General features: G+C 50.8%; 1 protein-coding gene across 1 annotated transcript in view; it reads right to left on the bottom strand.

Annotated features, from left to right (window-relative positions):
- SYCP2 (synaptonemal complex protein 2) overlaps positions 1–20287 on the bottom strand; it is a 3993018-nt gene that overhangs the window by 2831822 nt on the left and 1140909 nt on the right. Inside the window, exon 18 of the mRNA XM_086932653.1 lies at positions 18922–19021. Coding sequence (XP_086788779.1) covers positions 18922–19021 — 100 coding nt within the window. The remainder of the gene's footprint in view (positions 1–18921; positions 19022–20287) is intronic.

Here is a 20287-nt window from a genome sequence, read left to right on the forward strand (position 1 = left end):
CCTCCACCCATGCCCGGATACTGGTCAGCAGCTCAACTTTCCTGGCGCCTTTCTTAAAAAACACCCCCTGCTGCTGACACCATTCCTTTAGTTGGGTCACGGTATAATTTTCCAGCTCTTCCACATTTATCTCCATTTCTACTTAGAGTATAAGCTTTACACAGGAGAAATCCAAAAAGAGACCTGGGGTCAACCTCCACCCACCACCAGTAGTTAATTTAGAAAAAGCAAAATTTAGATTAGGAGGGCCGCAGGGAGAAAACTCCAGGTGGGGTCCCGTGGTAGGCACTGCGTTACTCCTAAGTGAGTGTAAGCACAAATCCGTAATCCCACCGCTGAAACACCAATTATGTTGGACCTAGGGTATCCTAGACTACATATGGTAGCCTGGCACAGTAGTGGATACAGCTAAACTCAAGGCGTTGGTTAAGTGCTTACAAGCCCCACTCACAGTAACCCAGGGCCCGATTCACAGAATGATCTTAAGACTAAATCCTAAACTTACTACTATTTGGTATTCACAGAATGCACTTACTACTTTTGGGATTCACAAAGTGAACTTACTACTTTCGGGATTCACAGAATGAACTTACTACTTTTGGTATTCACAGAATAGATTTAAGACTACTAACTTTACGTCCGCACTCGGGCCGTAAATTCCGGCCCGGAGGCGGAGTTTCCGGCTTGGGGGCGGAGCTTACGGCCCGGAGGCGGAGCTTCCGGGCCGGAGGCGGAGCTTGCAGCTTGGAGGCGGAGCTTCCGGCTCAGAGGTGGGTATTTGGCCATGGCTGAAATCTCCACCTCTGGGCCGCAAGCCCCGCCTCCGGGCCGCAAGCCCCGCCTCCGGGCCGGAAGCTCCACCTCCGGGCTGTAAGCTCCGCCCCCAAGCTGGAAACTCCGCCTCCGGGCCGGAATTTACGGCCCGAGTGCGGACGTAAAGTTAGTAGTCCTAAATCTATTCTGTGAATACCGAAAGTAGTAAGTTCATTCTGTGAATACCGAAAGTAGTAAGTTCACTCTGTGAATACCGAAAGTAGTAAGTGCATTCTGTGAATACCAAATAGTAGTAAGTTTAGGATTTAGTCTTAAGTGCATTCTGTGAATTGGGCCCCCAGTGATTAACCACTAAAATAAAAGACACAACACCAATCTTAGGAAAATACCAGTACCTTTTATAAAAATAATATTCTCTCTTGTTCCTGTTTTAAATAGAGGCAGTACACAATTAATTTACACAGTTCTCATAGATCTCAAATCACATCCAATACTTTTCCCAGTCATTACATAAGAATCATAGGTACATCACATTTGAGATAGGTTACTGTCAATTTTCACAACATGTTTCTTCAGGTTATGCTCACAGACGGGAAAACGCACATTTCAGGCTTAATATGCCACTTTACACAACCTTGGCGTGTACCTTACCCATCCATATTCGGAGCCCAGCTCAGCCTGTCAGACTTTCACCCCTAGTAGCGCTGTTCTCAGAGCCCACAGCCAGTTATTGGATTACAAGGAAAACAAGGTGAATTAATATGGTTCCCTTTGGTTTATACAAGCTACACCACTCTGGTAGAGGAACTGCCTCTAGGTAATTCACTGCCTGCAGGGGTCTTTGTCATAGAGCTCTAAATATTGCTGGCGCTCTCTAGCCCAGCTCCTACATGTCTGGTACAAACACCTGACCCAAGCGTTACGTTCTCCTTCACGCTCCCTCCCTTCATCAACTCTTGCCCACAGTCAGGGAGTACTCAGTCACAGTTTTTCGTGGAATAACCATGAAGAAACGGCACTTCGCAAATGCTGCCTCAGCGTGTTGCTCTCTTTCGGCACAGCCGCCTCCCGTTTCCCCCCTTTCCCGGCTTACTTTATTCACGGGGACATCGGTTGGAGTTGCTTGTTTCAGTTCTAGCCTTCGGCGCCGCCGGTGGGTGCTTCGTGGGCGGGGACTGAAGAGCGGGGGGGGCCGCTCGGATCTCCGCGGCCTCACCGGCAAGTCTGTTAGTGCTTTCGCGGTTCTTCCGCTGAGGTGGACGGCGCTCTCGCTTCTCCGCTGTGAGGCGTCCGGCACTTCCCCTCTTGGGCTCCGCCTCTTCCGACCGGCGGGGTTGGCCTTCAGGCGCGCCTCCTGTGACGCCGCTGGCTTCCTCACGGCTTCCGGACTCCGCCTCTCCTCCAACGCCGCCTTCCTCCGCCGACACGCAGAACAGCTGGGCACTTCCTTCGCGCTTGAAACAGGCAGACAGCTAGCGCTTCCTTCGCGCTTGAAACAGGCAGACAGCTAGCGCTTCCTTCGCGCTTGAAACAGGCAGACAGCTAGCGCTTTCCACAGGTAGGAACTCCTGCTGATTTTACCGCTGGTCACCACAAGCTGCGAAGCTGACGCGTAGGTTGTGACAGGGTTGTTCCTTAATCCTCAGGCAATCGGCAGAGCCCTGAGTTACCCACAGCCTTCAGGCCAGTAGCGCAGGTCACTCACAGGGGTCGCTTGGCTGCAGTTAATAGGGGTCTTCTCACGCCACGACCCGGTTCACCATCTGGTCATAAAGTCTCTGATCACGCTTTATGGATGACGTGACAGTGGGGTTTGGTCAGATTGAAAGGGGGCACTTCCCAATAACGCGACCGCCGGCCCACAGGTCGATCTGGTCACCTCTGGTGCGCAATCCTCCTTCGCAAGTCGCCTCTCTCCTCACCGGTCACTCCTGAGACTACTACAAAATGGCTGCTGGTCACTGGCCTTTTATAGGGTGGCCTGAGACCTGCAGAAGTCACTGGATGCTTCTAGAAAGTTCCTTATGTTAGCCTATGGCCTGTTCTCCAGTAGTGTCCGTTATGGCAGTTGGTGGACACCATTTTAGGTTTCTGGATATCCCTAGATTTTCAAGGGCTTGACTAGGCCTCACAGGTTATGAGGGAAAAATGGCGTCATAGCCAAGGAACACCTAGCCCTCTGACAGCACTGAAAAATCCTGGTGGACACATATAAAAAATAAAAACAGAAACTCTGGGAGGCTAAGGGGGACAAAAATAAATAATGTTGGTTAGAGTATCCCCAGATGCAGACAGGTCTAACAGTGCCCCTCGGGCATTTGTGTAAATTGTGCGACTTTGCGTATTTTCCTAAGAGCTTTGTATTGTGCTTAGCGCCCTGTCCTCATAAAGAGTCCAGGGCTGTTGTGTTCTAAATAAATATACTTTATTTTCATAACAAATTGTGTGGTGTCCTTTCACTTGGTGTTCAAGTGGTATATGTGATGGTATAACAGCTGGCTTAACACGCCCTCTAGAGTCTAGCCTAAAGACTGCTCTTGTCCATGCTACTAGGATAGCTGGTCTATGGTTGACTTACAACCAATCATCAATAAGGGTCGTTTGGAATGATACACAGTGATCACTAGAATAGTGAGCACTACATATCAAGCCAACTTCTCACAGTTGGCTACGCGGGTGCTAAGAAAGGGAAAGCGGTGCACAAACGGACCATCTCTCGGTGGATTATCTTGTGCATCCAGGCGTGCTACTCCTTGGCTAAAAAGGAACCCCCGGTTGGGCTGAGGGCTCATTCCACTCGAGCCACGGTCACTACTACTGCCTTGGGCCGAGGTGTGCCCTTGCAGGACATTTGCCAGGCAGCTACGTGGGCCTCGCTGCACACGTTTGCAAGACACTACTGCCTGGACAGTCAAGTCCGGAGGGACGGCTACTTTGGCCGTTCCGTCCTCCAGGACTTTCTGGTGTGATTATTGGTTCGCAGACCCACCACCACGGGGATGGTATTGCTGGGGTATCTATTCTAAGGTAAGGAATCTATCACTAACGTGTCTCTTTCAGATGCACAAGTTACTACTTGTGTAACGATATATCTGTAAGAGACATTAGTTAATGATAGATTCCTTACCGACCCACCCATCCTCCCCGTTCTGCGAACCGATATCTAGGGTTAAGGTCACCCCCTTTCAGGGCCCTAGTTTCTTTGCACCAGTGTTGGTTTTTGTCATGGCTCTGCGCTTCTGGCGCGGAAAAGCTGTGTGCAAAGAACTGACGTCAGCGCGCGGAGGCGGCGTCTATATACTCCAGCGACGTCATCACGGCGCACAACGCCAACGACGGACGCGGAGCCGCAGGGGACGCCTGCAGACGACGCCTACCGACGCGCAGGGGTACTGCTACGCAAAAGTTTCCGGATCCAGACTGACGCCTGGGGTTATTCTAAGGTAAGGAATCTAATACTAACTAATGTTTGTTACAGATATATCGTTACCGAAGGTAAGTAACTTGTTCGTCAACACCGCAGTCAAATTCGCTGTAAAGCTCCCAACGCCCCATTGGTGGATCACTTCACCGACAAAGGACATACAGACAATGATTTGAAATGGACTGTCCTCAAAACCGTGAAGCTACCACCGCGTGGAGGTGACATCGGACTTTTGCTTAACAGAGAAGAACTCAAAATGATCCTACTTTTTGATAGTATACGAAGTGGTCTTAACCGTAATGAGGATTGGACCTCACTTTTGTGAAAATCAGTTGCCTTGTCTCTAAATCAATTCAGCATATTGTAAACCTAATGATTGGACCACACTTCTGTATTAATGTAAACCTACCAAATCCTTGTGAATATGAAATTGCGAATTATTGCTTTTGATATATCATTCAAGTCACCTGCATGCCCTTTGAAATCACCCCGCCGCTTATATGATCTCTTCACCCCTATCAGCACAGCCTTTGACATTCTTAATCACCCTTCCAATATGTCTGCCTCTTTCTGGGTCTGCCCTGACCAATATGGCCGCCACACTTTGCCAATTCCCACTGTATTATGGCCGGCGCACTTATTTCCAACAAGCACGCCCACACCCAGATGTTCCACGGCGCAATTGTGCATCGGGACGTTGTTCGGAGTTCCATCGTGAACGCTAGGTAAGCGTTTCTCTCTACCTCTTCTTTGATCGCACACTATGTCATTATGAATATCTATCGCATACTATGTCATTATGGATTTTTATACGCCCCTCCATAAATCTTTTTTTCTCAGGAGCCCTATTACAGGCTAACGCGCTCCGCAGCAGGAGCCCTAAGCACCGACCCGTAGGTAAGCACTCCGGGTTATGGCTGATGTTATTCACGGCCCCCGTAATGTATTCACGGCCCCTTCAGTGCACCGTGGCACGGTTGTTAAATTTAACCATTTCCGGCCCAAGGTACTTTCACCGGTAACTACAATCAATACCGGACTTCCCCCAGGAGCCCCATCATAGGCTACCGTGCTCCGTAGTAGGAGCCTTAATCACCTTCTCGTAGGTAAGCAGTCTGGGTTATGGCGTGTTGTTGCTCACGGCCCACTTAGTGTACCGTGACACGATTGTTAATTTAATTTAATTTCATTAATTCCGGTCCTAGGTACCTTCACTGGGTTCCTTTTACCTTACTGCAAACAAACCGGACCACAATCATTGGCAGCTTGCTGCACCTCAGCCCCATTGGATTTTGACTAAATCTATTGTGTGGTAAGCCCTGCAACCAAGTATTACTTTACTAATCAAAGAAGGGCACTCCTTAAACCTGATCGGGTTTTGTATGTTCTCCGCAGGCCTAATGCGCCCTTGTCAGCCCTCCTACATACCGACCGGTTTGTAGGCCAATCTCTCCAGGTCAATTTATAAACCCAGTTCACAAGGTAAGCTAGTCCTCCATGGAAACCATTTAATTGCTGCCCGTCATAACTAACTAGCCCATGGTAATCCCCGGCTTAATTTCCTTAGGTGCTATACCCCTTGCTCATTCGAATTGAATCATCAGCTTGAACAACCCCGTCACCCACAGGCTCCAGAATTGGTAGCACTCCTGACTTCGCGAGACTTTGCGCTCATGTAATTAACTCTTCCTACAATTCATTGCGGTACTTGTATTAACGACCCACCACCCTCCATAATTTTTGATATATATCACCTGGGCATGCTATAGGCACCAAATCTGAATACATCATGTTCACGACACAAAACCCTATTGTGGCATCTTTTGATCACCACTGCGCCGTGGATGGTTGGCACAGGTTGCCTGACACCCCTTTCACATGGATGACCAATAGCACCTTAAGCATGGTATGAGTTTGCATTGGAATTGTCCTATGAGTAACACAGTTGATTAATGAATTGTTATATGTTCCCTTTCCTTCCTGTCTATACAGGCTTTTAAATTCAGGCAGGCAATGAATGTCCTGATGATGATCCATTATTGTTAACTGGATCGAAACGCCGTCTACATAATATGTGGTTGTAATAAGATGACCTGTAGCCGAGTGGTATGGATTGATGATAGTTTATTGATGGATTTCAAGGTTAAATCATTATTTTTTTTTTTTTTTGAAGACGTTTATTATTGTGAGAAAAAAAGTGCAGTACATATAGCAGAGCCTACAACCCTGCGGGCCGGCTGCAAGAAATCCGTGTATGGTAGGGACATAGTGTTACAGGGGAGGGCATTATGCATCGTCTCGCTCGTGGTCCGGCGTGCCTCTTCACTGGCGGATTATGTATACTCTTCGCATTTCGCACACGATCATTTCTATAATTGACGTCTCATTTTACATTTTTCTATAATTCAACCAGTAACTTTTCAACATAAAACAGGGATGATCATATCAGTATGTCCCAGCGTGTCTGTGATGCCAGTGCCGCGCCACGTACCATCGGTGCGCACGGCACCAACGTCCCATCGACGTGTTAGGCATGCGCTGGTGGCGCATCAATGAAATGTGGGGTCTATGACTCGCTCATGTGTGTAGCTGTAAAGCTGGTGCGGAACAGGTTTGGTGAGCGGTGGTAACCCCCCATCTGTCGGTTCAGTGTACGGCACGTGTGGCAGACATATGTGTCGCCCCTGTTGTACTGTCGGTGGGTGTCACCCGCTCCCGTGTTCCCTGCCGAGTGTCCAGGCAGTGGCACTTGACCACCGCTGTGTGATGGTGGGCGTTCACGCGGCTGGTATGGACAGGAGTGTGAAACCCTTAACTTGGGGTTGCGTGGGGGGGGTCGGATATGGGGGGGGGGGGGAAGTGTACTCGTGGGGGCTGGGTCAAGGCAAAGTTGCTAAGATCAGTGTTCGAGCTATTATGTGGTGGAGGGCCCTCGCGTGTGCGGCCGATTGTTGGTCGTGGCTTGTGTGTCGGGGGGGTCAGTGCTGCTTACATGGAGGGGGGGGGGCCATCGTGGCGTGTAGCCCCGTCTATGGTGTCGCCGCTCGCGGGGCGCCTACCCTTCTCAGCTGTCTCTGCGTGAGTCCTCTGGCCTCGCCCTCCCCCCGCAGGGACCCCAGGATATCATCCCAGACGTTTGCGATCGGGAACTGCCTCAACCCCGCAATCTCCTCACCTCGCAGTGCCGTGCCCTCTGCTCTGGCCCAGTTGAGAAAGGATGTGTACCAGTGTGCGGGGGTTGGTGGTTCTCTACTTTTCCAGTGCCTGGTGAGCAGGCGCTTGGCCGTGATAAGGCCTAGGTCCCAGAACCGGGCTAGTGTTTTATTTTGTTTATTCCTCTTGTATAGCCCAAGAACGCATGCCTCCCACGTGTTAGGTAGCCCCGGGCCTGTGCTGTGCGTCAGGAGCGATGTCACCTCCCCCCAGTATGTGGACAGAGTCGGGCAGCTCCAAAGCATGTGCAGGATGTCGGCATCCAGCAGATCGCACATAGGGCAGGCTGCTGTGTCTGTCGTGAAGTACTTATTTATTCTGTCTGGCAACAGGTATGCCTGATGCAGTATATACAGTTGAATAGTGCGGAATCGGGAGTTACGTGGGATGTTCACAGGGCTGGCTAGGACCAGTTTCCATTCTTTGTCTGTCCATTCCCTCCCCCGGTGGGTCGCCCACTTGTCCCTAATCGTTTGTGTGGACCTCTGAGTGTGCATGAGGAGCGCCTGTGCCAGCCAGTGTGTAATGTGCGATCTTCTGCCCATAACATGTAGGTACTGGATCAAGTGATGGAGTGGTGGCTCCTCCTGGATGTCCCCCCAGGGCTCCGTGTAGGCCCTCACCACTGACGCGTGGAGCAGGAATTGCCCTGCTGGCAGGCCAGTGCTCTCCGATAGTTCCGCAAAAGGAAGCAGGCCCCCATCCGCGTAGAGGTCTCCCATTGTCTCCACTCCGGCGGCAACCCAGGGTTCCATGCTGCGTGGCGACACCATCCCATTCCTCCGGGGGGTGCCCAGCAGGGGGAGGGCGGGGGCATACGGCTTGACGTTCTTTTTCAGCTTTAGGCAGCGAAGGAAACATTTGCGGGCTACGGCCATGTGCAGGGGCAGGGGGCGGGGTCCTTTGGTCAGTGGGTGAAACAGGGCACACACCTGCGGGTGCGTCCATTGGTAGTCCGCGTTGGCGGTGTCGTCGAGGTGTGAGTCGCTAAGCCAGTACGTGACCCATTGCAGCTGCGCTGCCAGGTAGTACAACTCCATATTGGGGACTGCCAGCCCCCCCTCTGCCGTCGGGGAGTACAGCTTCGCCAGGGCTACTCGTGGGCGCCCCGTGTTCCAGATCAGGCCTCGGAGCATCACCTCCAGTTCGCGGAAGATCCTAGTGGGGACATACAGTGGGACGTTTGCAAAGTGGTAGAGTAGTCTCAGTAGCGCAATCATTTTGGACAGAGCGATCCGGCTAGGCACATTCAATGGCAGGGTCTTCCAGAAGTTCATCTGGGCCCTCAGCGAGGACACGGCACGCACCAGGTTGCCTTCCAGTATATTCTGCGGGTCTCGGTAAATGTGCAGCCCGAGGTACTTGAACATAGTTGGGTACCAGGTAAGCCGGGCGCCACCAAGGTGCACCTCGCATTCCTCCAGGTCCGGGCTGAAGGCGTATACTCCGGACTTAGTCCAATTGACTCTGAGGCCCGACACCCCTTCAAAGGTCCGGAATATGTCCGACAGTGTTGCAGGCACCGACGTGAGGTCTCGCACATAGAGTAATAGGTCGTCCGCGTATAGAGAGACCGTGTGCACCCCGTCAGCCAGCGGGATCCCCCATTCCACTCCCTTGTCCCTCAGTAGAGCCGCCAGGGGTTCGATTGCCAGGGAGAAGAGAAGGGGCGACAGGGGGCAGCCTTGTCTGGTACCCCTGCGCACCCGCACCGCCTCCGACAGCAGCCTGCCCGTCCGCACACGGACGTTAGGTCGCTGGTATAGCAGCCCGACCATGTCCATGAAGGCATCCCCGACGCCTAGTTTGTCTAGCACCGCTCCCAAGTACGGCCATTCCACCGAGTCGAAGGCCTTCTCCAGGTCTAAGACGAGGCAGCCCGACCTCGGCCAGTGTATTGTGGCCGCTTCCTGGACTCGAAAGAGACGTCTCAAGTTACGGGAAGTGCTCCTTGCCGGCATGAACCCGTTCTGGTCTGTATGCACCAGTGCCGGGACCTCCAGGGTCAGGCGGCGGGCCAGCAGGGAGGTGAACACTTTGTAGTCCGTGTTCAGCATGGCTAGAGGCCTGTAGGACCCCATGCAAGTGCCATCCCTACCTGGCTTCAACAGCGAAACCAGGTTCGCCTCGTTTAGTGAGTTTGGGAGCGCCGAGTCCTCGATCGCATGTGTATATAGTTTGAGCATCTCCGGGACCAGTACGTCCGAGCAGGCCTTGAAGAACTCGGCGGGCAGGCCATCAGGGCCGGGGGACTTGCCGTTGGACATTGCGAAGATGGCTTCTCGCAATTCCTCTTGGGTGAATGGACCCCCCCAAGTCCTCCTGCTGCGCGTTCGCCAGAGATGGCAGTTGGATGTCAGCAAGGAAACCCTCAATGGTGGCCGTTGAAACCCTCAGCTGTGACTTGTATAGGGCCTGGTAGTGCCCCACGAATGCCTGGTGTATCTTGCTTTGTGTGTATACGATCTCCCCTTCAGTTGTCCGAATAGCGGATACTGGTTCCGTGCGGGATTCCTGTTTGACCAGCCAAGCCAGCAACCTCCCCGGCTTATCGCCATGTTGGTGCACCCGCGCTGAGTGGGCCGCGAAGTTGACGTGCTTCAGTCTCTCTAGTAGCGCAGTGTGTTCCTCTCGGGCCTCCCTCAGCCGGTCACCAGCGCCGATCACCGCCTCCCGCTCCCAACGGAGCAGGTCCGCCTCCACCCTGCTTAGGTCCGCCTCTAACTGTTTCTGTATGCTCCCTTGTGTGCCCAGGCAGTGGGCCCGTATCACCACTTTGAAGGCGTCCCACTCCACGCTTGGGGAGGACGCCGTACCCGAGTTGTCGGTGAAGTACTGTGCTACTCTGGCCTGCAGGGCGTCCCTGAAGGGTGCGTCTAGCAGCAGGGCGGGCTGTAGCCGCCACGTGGGTATGGGTGGGTGTGGGCGTTCCCATGCTATTGCCAGCGTGTGTGGGTTGTGGTCTGAATGAGTCCGGCCGAGGTATTGCGACTCAGTAATGTGCGGCAGCATTTCCGTTGTCACCATGAATCTGTCCAGGCGGACATGTAGCGTGTGTGCCCCCGAGTAATATGAATATACCCTGGTGTCTGGGTTGTGCGCGCGCCATGCATCCTTGAGGTCCCACTGTGTCGCCCACCCTGTGATCGCCTTCGCAGCCCCCAAAGATGTAGCATCTGGCCTGGGTGGGGTCGAGCGGTCCAGTACAGGGTCTAGCACTGTGTTGTAATCTCCTCCCAGTACCCAGGGGACTCCGTGCCAGGGCGCCAATTTTTCCGATAGGTGTGTCAGGAAGCTTCCCTGGTCTGTGTTTGGAGCGTAAACGGACGCCAGGACTACCGGCTGCCCGTCCATCCGGCCCTTCACCAGTACATACCTCCCTCCCTGGTCCGTGAGCACTTCAGACATTGTGAAGGGGGTGCCCGGCCTGACCCACAATAGTGCCCCACGGGCAAACGAGGAGTATTCTGTGGCGTACAGCTGACCCCTCCACCTGCGCCGCAGTGCAGCCACTTCCGCCCCACATAGGTGTGTCTCCTGCAGTAGTGCGATTTGTACATGCTGCCTTTTCAGGTAGGAATATATCTGGTATCTCCGCGCGGGTGTGTGCATTCCCCTGATATTCCAGGTGCATATCTTAATCGAGGTCATACTAGTGGTGTGTACTCCTCCCCTTCTCTCGTACAAACAGCCGCTCCACCAGGGGCCCTCCCATCGCCATCCTCAGCATGCCCATCTCCACTCCCCGTAGTACACTTTGCATTGTTCAGGTAGACATTAGGCGGGGAAAAAACAATAACCAACAATAACCAACTGTGGGTGAGACCCACTGAAATACCAAAGGGGCAGTGGCGAAACGGGCCACCGTCCATAATCTCAATTGAGAGGGACAACAGTTCCAGTCTAAGGGGCAGTGCGCATAAGCACGCTTGAGGCTAAGAGGAAGTTAAGTCAGTTAAAGGAGTTCCAGTTCCATCCCCGAGCCTCAGGGTGCAGGCCGTTTGCTGGCCACCGGCTGTGGACTGGCACACGACATGGCTCTGGTCCTATGGGGCCCCGCCTGTGTGGACCCCGGCCTGTTGGGGCGAAGGGTCGCAGTTCTGCGCGAGCTCTCGGCCCCAGTCAGGGAGGGCATCACTCCCCCCCAGGCTGCATCTGCAGATGGCCAAGGATGAGTATGGGTCAAGGGGCAACCCCACCATCACCAATCCCTTCAGCCTCCAACGCCACGTAGGCAGTACTCACTGTGTCTGTGGTCCGCTGTCCATTCGGCAGGCAGGGGGGGGAGTGGAGCGCACTCCCGGTTGCACCTGGCGCTGGCTGCGCCTCAGTATCCCGTCGGCCATTGCCGCATCTCCCTCGCCTGGTCGGTCATGGTCCAGACTGGTCTGTGGAGTTAGTGGACCAGGTCCGAGGTTTGCGGCGTGACCACCGGCAGTTCCACAGAGATCTGTGAGTTCGGGATCCCGTAGATGGCTTTGTCGTCGTCGCTGGGCGCCGTCTGTTGTCCGTCCTCGGGGTGTGATTCCTGGGAGGGTGGGTTGCTGAGTTGGGAAACTTTCCGCATCGCGTCGCGTTGTTCCTGGAGCATCTGATCCAACGGGGGAGAGTGTCGCGACCCTCCCTCTGCCCTTTGAGACTGTTGTGTTCCGTGCCTCCGGCGGTGTCGCGGGCCACGTCGTCTGGGCCTTGTCTCGCCCCCACGATGGTTCTTGGGTGCCGCGTCCGTGCCTCCGTCTAGCCACTCGCTGACCTCCCTGGGGGTTCCGAAGAAGTACGTGTTGTCCCCCGCCACCACTCTCAGCTTTGCGGGGAAGAGCAGGGAGTATTTGAGGCCTGCAGTGCGCAACCTCCTCTTAACTTCCAGGAAGTCCTGTCTCTGGCGTTGCACCTGGATGGTGTAGTCGGGGAAAAACATGATCGCCGCATTGTCTATGCGGATTTCACCCATCTTCCTGGCTTTCCGCAGCACTGTGTCACGGTCCCTGTAGTTCAGTATCCTGAAGAGTAGTGGCCTTGGGTTGGCGCCGGTCGCGTAGGGTCTGGTCGGCACTCGGTGCGCTCGTTCCACGACAAAGTGGGGCGAGAGCGTGCCCTCAGGCAACAGGGTCCGTAGCCAGTCTTCCACATGTTGTGCAGGGTGGTTCCCTTCCCATTTTTCCGGGACACCCACGAGCCTGATGTTGTTGCGTCTCGCCCTCCCTTCTGCATCTTCGGCCCTGTCTTCCAGGAACTCTACTCTGTTCAGGAGGTCCTGCACGTGCCTGTCCGTTTGGGTGACTTTGGGCTCTATCTCCTTCATTGCGCCTTCCAGGACCTTGGTTCGGTCGGACAGCTTCCTGTGGTCGTCTCTCAGGAGGGTCAGGTCCACGGCCACGCCGTCTATCTTGGACTCCAGGGAGGTCCTCGTCTGCTGGAGCGATTGTTCCATCCGCTCGACGGCCGCCAGCACGCTGTCTAGTCTCGTGGCCAGTTGCTCGGCAGCCATTTTGTCGAGCTGCTTGTTCGTTTTCCCCTTCTGCGGGGCCCCACCAGTCCCGGTGCGGGTCCGCACCCCTCCTGACATGTGCGGGGGTGTACGACCAGTAGATATGTTGTCCCCGCCTCTCTGGTGGCACCTCTGGGGTCACCCCCGGCCCGGGTTGGGGGTACATTGGTCTGAGGCCCCCTCTCGACCGTGGCCGGCGCCTTGGCAGGGGGGGGGTAGCGGGGGGGGGTGACGTGTCTTCGCCCCTCCGTGGCCCAGCTCCGCCACGCAGCCCCCGGTGTAGCGGGTGTCCCAAGGGTCCGGGTGTCTCGTGTGAGGCCGGTCACTCCCTCTTGGCCTTCCTTCCTCCCCGCACGTGTGCCTGTGCGGAGGGGGGGGGGGGGGAGTCTGCAAATGTCACTGCGTGTGTCTTCACAACGGGGGGGGGGGGGGGGGGGGTCCGCTGTGCCACCAACCACCGATCCGTGGCGGCGAGTTGTGCGTGGCCTCTCCGCCCCGGCCCCTCCGCGTCTGCACCCTTGCCTGTGACTCTCGGTTTGCGCTCCTCGGTCCTCTCAGGCGCGTCGGAGGCAGCGTTACCGGACTTGTGGCTGGGGTGCTGGGTGTTGGGACTTCGTCGCCTTCTGGGCGGTAGCGGGTTGCTGGCGGCCCTCAGGGAGCGTGGGCCGGGCGCGGTGGCGGGTTGTAGGCGGCCTCTCCGCCCCGGTCCCTCCGTGCCTGCCTGTGAGTCTGTGATTCCCCGGGTAGCGCCTGGCGATGCGCGGTGCCCCAGGGGCCTCCCGACTCTCCCCCTCCTCACCGGGTCAAGTCGCGCTGTAGCGTGGATGCTGGGCTGCCGTGGTTCGCTGGCCGGGGCAGGGGTGACGAGGCTGGTCGTTGCTGGTGTGGCGGCAGTCCGCCGGTGGCCCTCGAGGAGTGTGGGCCGGGGCCTTCACGCTTGGCCCAAGCCCCGGTCTCTCGTGGCTGCGCGGCCGGCCAGGGGGCCTCCAGGTCCGCACGAGGATCGTAGGACAGGCCGGGGTCCGGCCCGACGGAGCCTCGGGGCAAAAGTCGGCCAGGCTGTCGGGATGGTCTCCGCGGGTGCCCGCCTGCAATTTCTGGCGGCCTCGATGGAAATTGGCGGATAACTGGCTCGGGGAAGGGGAGCTTTTCACAGAGCTCTACCCGAGCACGTCCTCCGCCATTGCGTGCTTAGCCACGCCCCTTCAAGGTTAAATCATGTAATCGTTTAAGTATCATTCAAGTCTCTCCTAAGCCCCACCAGGAGCAGCTCTCTTGCCACTCAGCCCTCTCGCACTCCCTGCATATGAACAGACTTATCTAGATTAAACCTACCGCCTCCACACAGCTGTTCAAACATTGCCTGCACCATGTATTAGCAACCTTTACAATGAATATGTCCACACCAGAGTCATGTAGAAAATGAAGATCGTGTGACGATCACTTTGTGATGCTAATAAAATATCGTCCAGTAGATGGCAGCAAGTGGACAAAAGATCTGTTAAATTTCCTCCTTTTGATCGGATTCTCTGCTGCAAACATGTAGGAATTTCATCTTCGTGTCCACCCTTCGATCCGTTTTTTTTTTAGAACAGGAAGAAGGCAGAATAGCATCAAAGAGGACTTTAAAGTATTTTCTCTGTTAAGAAAATCGTTAATTAAGGGTAGGCAGCTGAAACCATAAATTTCCTTCGAAATGGACCATGAAATTACGGGGGCTTTTTCCCTGGTATAATTCTTATGAAACAAGTCAGAGCAGACTGATTCATGCCCAGGTTCTGTTTTCCTTCTCTCATTCCTATTCTCGGAAAGCAGTAGGGAGGCAGCAAAGTAAAAACTGCGTGCAGGGAGAAAACAGTAAAAGTCCTTAACGCTAAACCCAGCGTTATGCTGCTCACAGACCTGGACTGGCAAACTTAAACCATATGTAGACAGTAAGTGGGCAAGGTAGAAATTACGGTAGTCCCTGGCGCTCAGGGACAGGCATACTAAAGATGCATGCAAGCATAGACTGGCACATCCAATTTGGAGGGCGACCGGTGGTAGGTCACTGGTGGGGCTAATTAAGGGGTGCCAGTAAAGTTCAAATAGCTTTAAAGAAATTCTTTTTTCTTACTTGAAAATCTTGATCATGAAGTTTCATGGAGATCCTTGAAGTTGTAAGCCGTGCAGGTAAGTCCAAAGTCGCCAAATGTAATAAGATGATCTGTAGCCGAGTAGTATTGATTGATGATGTTTATTAGATGGATTTCAGGTTAAATCAAGTAATCATTTAAGTATCATTCAAGTCTCTCCTAAGCCCCACCAGGAGCAGTTCTCTTGCTACTCAGCCCTCTCTTCCAACTGTCATCCATCCACCAGGCACACCACACATTCCATATTACCTCACACACTCAACATTCCACCATTCACCCAGATAGGCTGAGTAGCAAGACAGGTTAATGGGAAAGGCACATGGTATCCAAACCAGGATACTACAGTGGTTTTAACACTAGTTCACTATTATGTGCCAAAAAACCATGTGTTTCCCACATATGTGAAGCAAATACACTGTAAAATTGCCTTTTTGCTCCTGTTCCCTTATATGCCTGAAATACCCTAAGTGTATGTACTGTCAAATGTATGTGTAGCATTGTGGATGCAGGACTGTGTCCCACTGTTTCATTGTTTTTCGTCTGATTTAACATATTTAAATATTGAATAAATTCTAAAGTCCGGCTGGACTGCTTGTTTATTATAGTGCATATTGTGGCCTATAATTATTGTAGTTGTTATTTTTCCCTATTAAAACTTGGAGGCACATCAGCCCGATAGATGCCAATTCTCTTTCCAAATCGTTTGTGTACAGCAAAAAGAGAATCGGAGCAAGGACCCAACCCTGACATACCCCACGCTCAACTCTAAAAGGTTCAGTACATTCACCAGTATTACCTAATCTTACAGAAGAAGTGAGATCATAATGTAAAAGTCTCAGGAATTAGAGCAGATCCCCATTGACGCCAATACTCCCTAAAGTGGCCCACAACTTGAATCTACACACATAGTCAGAAAACTGACAACTCCATACACACCATATGTAAAAAGGCATCCTTTGCATATTTAATATTTTTGCAACAAGAAGAGGGAGATTAAGGCACTGTTCGATCATTCCAAGTAACTTTCTAAACCCTTACAGAGTTTGAGATAGAATATTGTTTTTATTTATCCAGACAAGGAGGCGATCCAAGACTACTTCCCAATGATTTTTGCTGTAGGGTTTAGGAGAGATATTGAGCAATAACACTCTACACCATGGGTATTTCCCTTTTTAAATATGAGGACGAAGATAGAAGTACGTAATGAGGAAGGTATTGCCAAATAGCGGGAAGAGTTAAATACACAGGTAAAGAAAGGGATCTAAAACCCTGGATTTTCCCTGAACAAATCAAGAGTGACGCCGTCTGTACCCAGCGCTTTTGCACCGGCTGTCCATAATTGCCTTGTGCACCTCCTCCTCTCTAAAATCAAGTTTTGACTCTCACAGGCAACCTGCCACTGTAGTGCATTGTGGGATAGGGTCTCTCTAGGGTGCTTTAAGGTACAGGTCAGCTTTTGAACTCACCAGTGTTAGCCTATCTGGCTGTCTTTTCCTATCATGCTATATCTACCAGGCACAGCCCTTTTCCTATGACTAAGTGTTGCAAGCTTTTTTAGTACAGTTCTACTGCAATCCTTACCAGCATTCTCCAGAAAAATACATCTCTGACAGACTACACTGTAAATGAATGAAAAATGTGTTTCAGTGATAAAAACTACACAAATCTTTTTCCTGAATTCTCAATATATTTGTTTGAAGAGGTGTTTTGGGGTTTGCTTAGGCAGCACGAAATTATTCAAGGTTTATGACTTTCAATGAAGATTCTACAATGCAAAACTGTCGTTTACACAATCCACACAGTATAAACTGCTGTTTTGGGGGAAGATATACTGCTCAATGTGAAAAGAGGTGAAGGAGAATCTCAGTCAAACTGATAGGTTTGAGATGCTCTAGATTTGTGTCGGTGGGCGCAGAAAGAAAAGAACTAACGTCAGCATGCGGAGGTTGCTCGGGTATAGGGATCAGGACGTTATGTCCAGGGTAGGACGGACCCCATGTAGAGTTGCATCATGCCACCTGTCATTGCACAAGTTAATTGATCCAAAAGTTTCCGGATCTAGTCTGATTCCAAGGAAAATTCACAAGCTGAGGAATTTGAAGTAGGAAAATTCTAATAGAAATATAACTTACATTGTTTGGAACAAGGCTTAGTGTTGCTTGAGATGATGCAGGATTTTTACTTTGTAAACATAGAAGGATATATACTACAGTTCACTGACGGAATATATTTTATCACAGTCACTAGATTCACAATTTTTTAGGCTACAAGGCCAATGGTGCTAAATGGGAAATCCCTCTCAGCCCACCTATAATTTTCTATACACAGGCTACTAGCAGCATTCAAAAGATCATACAATTCTCTGTCATACAGTACATGACCTTATTATTGAAATAATCTTCAGTCACAAGATGTAAGGTGAAATGCATGACGATTGTTGGAGGTAGAGCCAAACCCTTTATACTCTACTTGTTTTCGTTCCAATAGTTATCTGCTGTAGGTAACCATACTCTGACTACGCTGGCTATGCCCATCAAGCTATCATATTACGGAGTCAGTCTGTGGTAGAACACTAACTCACAAATAACTCAGAGTTGCAGGCTGTGTTTCAGCTACCCTTTCCTTAAGCAACACATATAGCAATTTGTTGGTGCAGAAGTATCTGGGGAGTAACCTAGAATCAGATTGTACAGCACTATTCTGCTGAGTAACACAAAAATGTAGTCAAAATATTATAACAGTTTTTGTGGGACTAATGAAACTTTGTGCTTTCTATCTATTTTTTTAATAAAAGTTGAACATATGCTTTCCTATAGCTCCTTCGACCACGCTGCTAATAAGTCAAACACTACTATTGCATGCATTTAAGTTGTCTGTTACACGCATACTAGATGTCTCAGAACGTCTTTAACAAGACCTGAATCATTCACGTAATTAACAAGAGAGTGACCTCACTCAAATCAATGTTCATCGTTTCTGTGCCAGTCTAAGGGGGGACAAACCTACTTGTTCTAAAAAGACGCTAACTCTCAACGTTTACCAGTAGCATGCTTCATCATCGAGTCCTCAGCCAGATACTGACTGTTCTGTTTCTAGCTGGGCTCAATCTTGATAGTCAAGGGAGCACTTTGATTTCAAGTGAGAATGGTCCTATATATAAAATTGTCTGACATTATACCTTGTCTGATTACAAAGTGTATTCTGGGGACCCTGGCAAGGTTAGAATCGTATGGTGATGCTCTAGTCTAAGAGCACACATTTGTATTTCTGGGGAAGATTCTCTTCAAAACAATGGCAGGATGTCTCTCCTGCATAACTGCTGGGCTTTAGCATCACCCGCATAGAGAGCTATCCATCCAGCACACCAAAGGGGAGCATAATCATCTACACCACTTCCTGATCACATGGCGTCCAAGGTCAGGGTTTGTGGTGATGTCACACTTTGGTCACATGACGTTTCGGGGTCAAGGTTCATGTTGATATCCCCCGCTGCTCACATGGCCTCCCAGAGTCGAGGATAACAGATGCCATCACACGCCAGTCACATGACCACACAGAGTTAAGGTTCGTGATGAGGTCACACCTTGGTCACATGATCTTCTAGGGTTAGGCCAGTGAGTGATATTACATACTGCTCACATAAACATCTGCGATCATGCGAATAGGGTGTGATGTCACATCTAGGGGTGTTCCTTTGGCCCAGAAGTCCCAGTACAGAAGTGGTGTTATTTTTGGAGTGGTGCACCTATCATTTTTAGGATTGCTCAAAGGTGTCCATTCTTTCTCTTTAGTTTAAATGTAACCCATCTCATAAAATATTTCTAAATACAAAATAAACACAATTTAAGGAAATATTCAGAGACATTAAAAAGCATTTTTTAGCTTACATGTTCTTGCTGCTGGTAAAGGACTGTTTATTGTCAGTCCGCCTGTTCCGAAAATAACCATTGATGCTTCGGACATCTTTCTTTTATAGGGGGTAATCATCTGAAAAGATAAGATAATGCAATGATGCATGAGAACAATATCATTGTTATATTGATAAAAACCAAAAATCAGAACGGTTTAGAAAGGGACACTAAAATAAACAAAAATAATTCTAAATCTTGCCTGGGACCTTACTGCGCATAAAGTGTGTATGTAATCTCATTTTTGTTATTATATAAATCATAGATAAGAAAACAGAAACACTACTTAACTTAAATGAATAACATTCTTATTTGCACAAAAATTGTTCTGCTGATGACATATCTCAGAAAAACAGGTCTAAGCTGCTTATCTTTTGAAGTGAATCTATCAAAACAGGAGGCCAAACGGAAGTTCCTTAATTTCAAAAGATTAATGTCAAAAAGAAAACGGAAAGGATTTTGGTAGGTAGAGTGTACAGGAATGTAAGAGTGGACAGCCTGCAGAACTATCATGGATAGCCACTCAACAGCATAATGGTGAGCAGATGTGTTTGTGTGAATCGCAACCACATTTGTTCCTTGAAACCTTAGTACAACAAGCATTTACAATGCAATGGTTTTGCCTTTGTTAAAGTTTGAGCTATTGGCATTGCTCTTGACAATATTTTTATTTATGTTTTTTTAACATAAATAAATGGCATTGTCATTTACAATGCCACTATCTTTATCTCTCGCAAATGACACCCACAAACACCCACAGAGAGCCCCCTCAACACACTCAGAGGCCTCCCCACACACACACCCATACAGAGCCCCCCACACACACACAGCCACACAAAGCCCCCCACACACACCCACAGAGCCTCCCTACACACTGCGAGCACCCCCACACACGGCGAGCCCCCCCACACACTGTGAGCCCCCCCCACACACTGCAAGCCCCCCCACACACTGCAAGCCCCCCCACACACACTGCGAGCCCCCTAACACTTTACAATGCAACGGTTTCGCCTTTGCAAAAGTTAGAGCTATTGGCATTGTAAATGACAACATTTTTATCTATGTGTTAGATTTGGCATCGGGTGCCTGGGAGAGCACAAAAGCAGTAAGTGATTTCCACCATGTCCCGTTTCCTTAAAGGGCCATTTTCAACTACTGGAGGTCACAAAAATATATCCAGACATGAAGGGAAGTTACTTTTCATTGTGTATTACCCTGCCGTAGGAATTGCATTCACCAGCGGGCCCTTGCTATTTTCGAATATGGTCACAAAAATATATCCAGACATGAAGGGATATGAAGACTAGGACAATACGCATAGGAAAAATACTAACAAATACTGTCT

This window comes from Lissotriton vulgaris, chromosome 7 (assembly GCF_964263255.1).
Source record: "Lissotriton vulgaris chromosome 7, aLisVul1.2, whole genome shotgun sequence".
Taxonomy (NCBI): Eukaryota; Metazoa; Chordata; class Amphibia; order Caudata; family Salamandridae; genus Lissotriton; species Lissotriton vulgaris.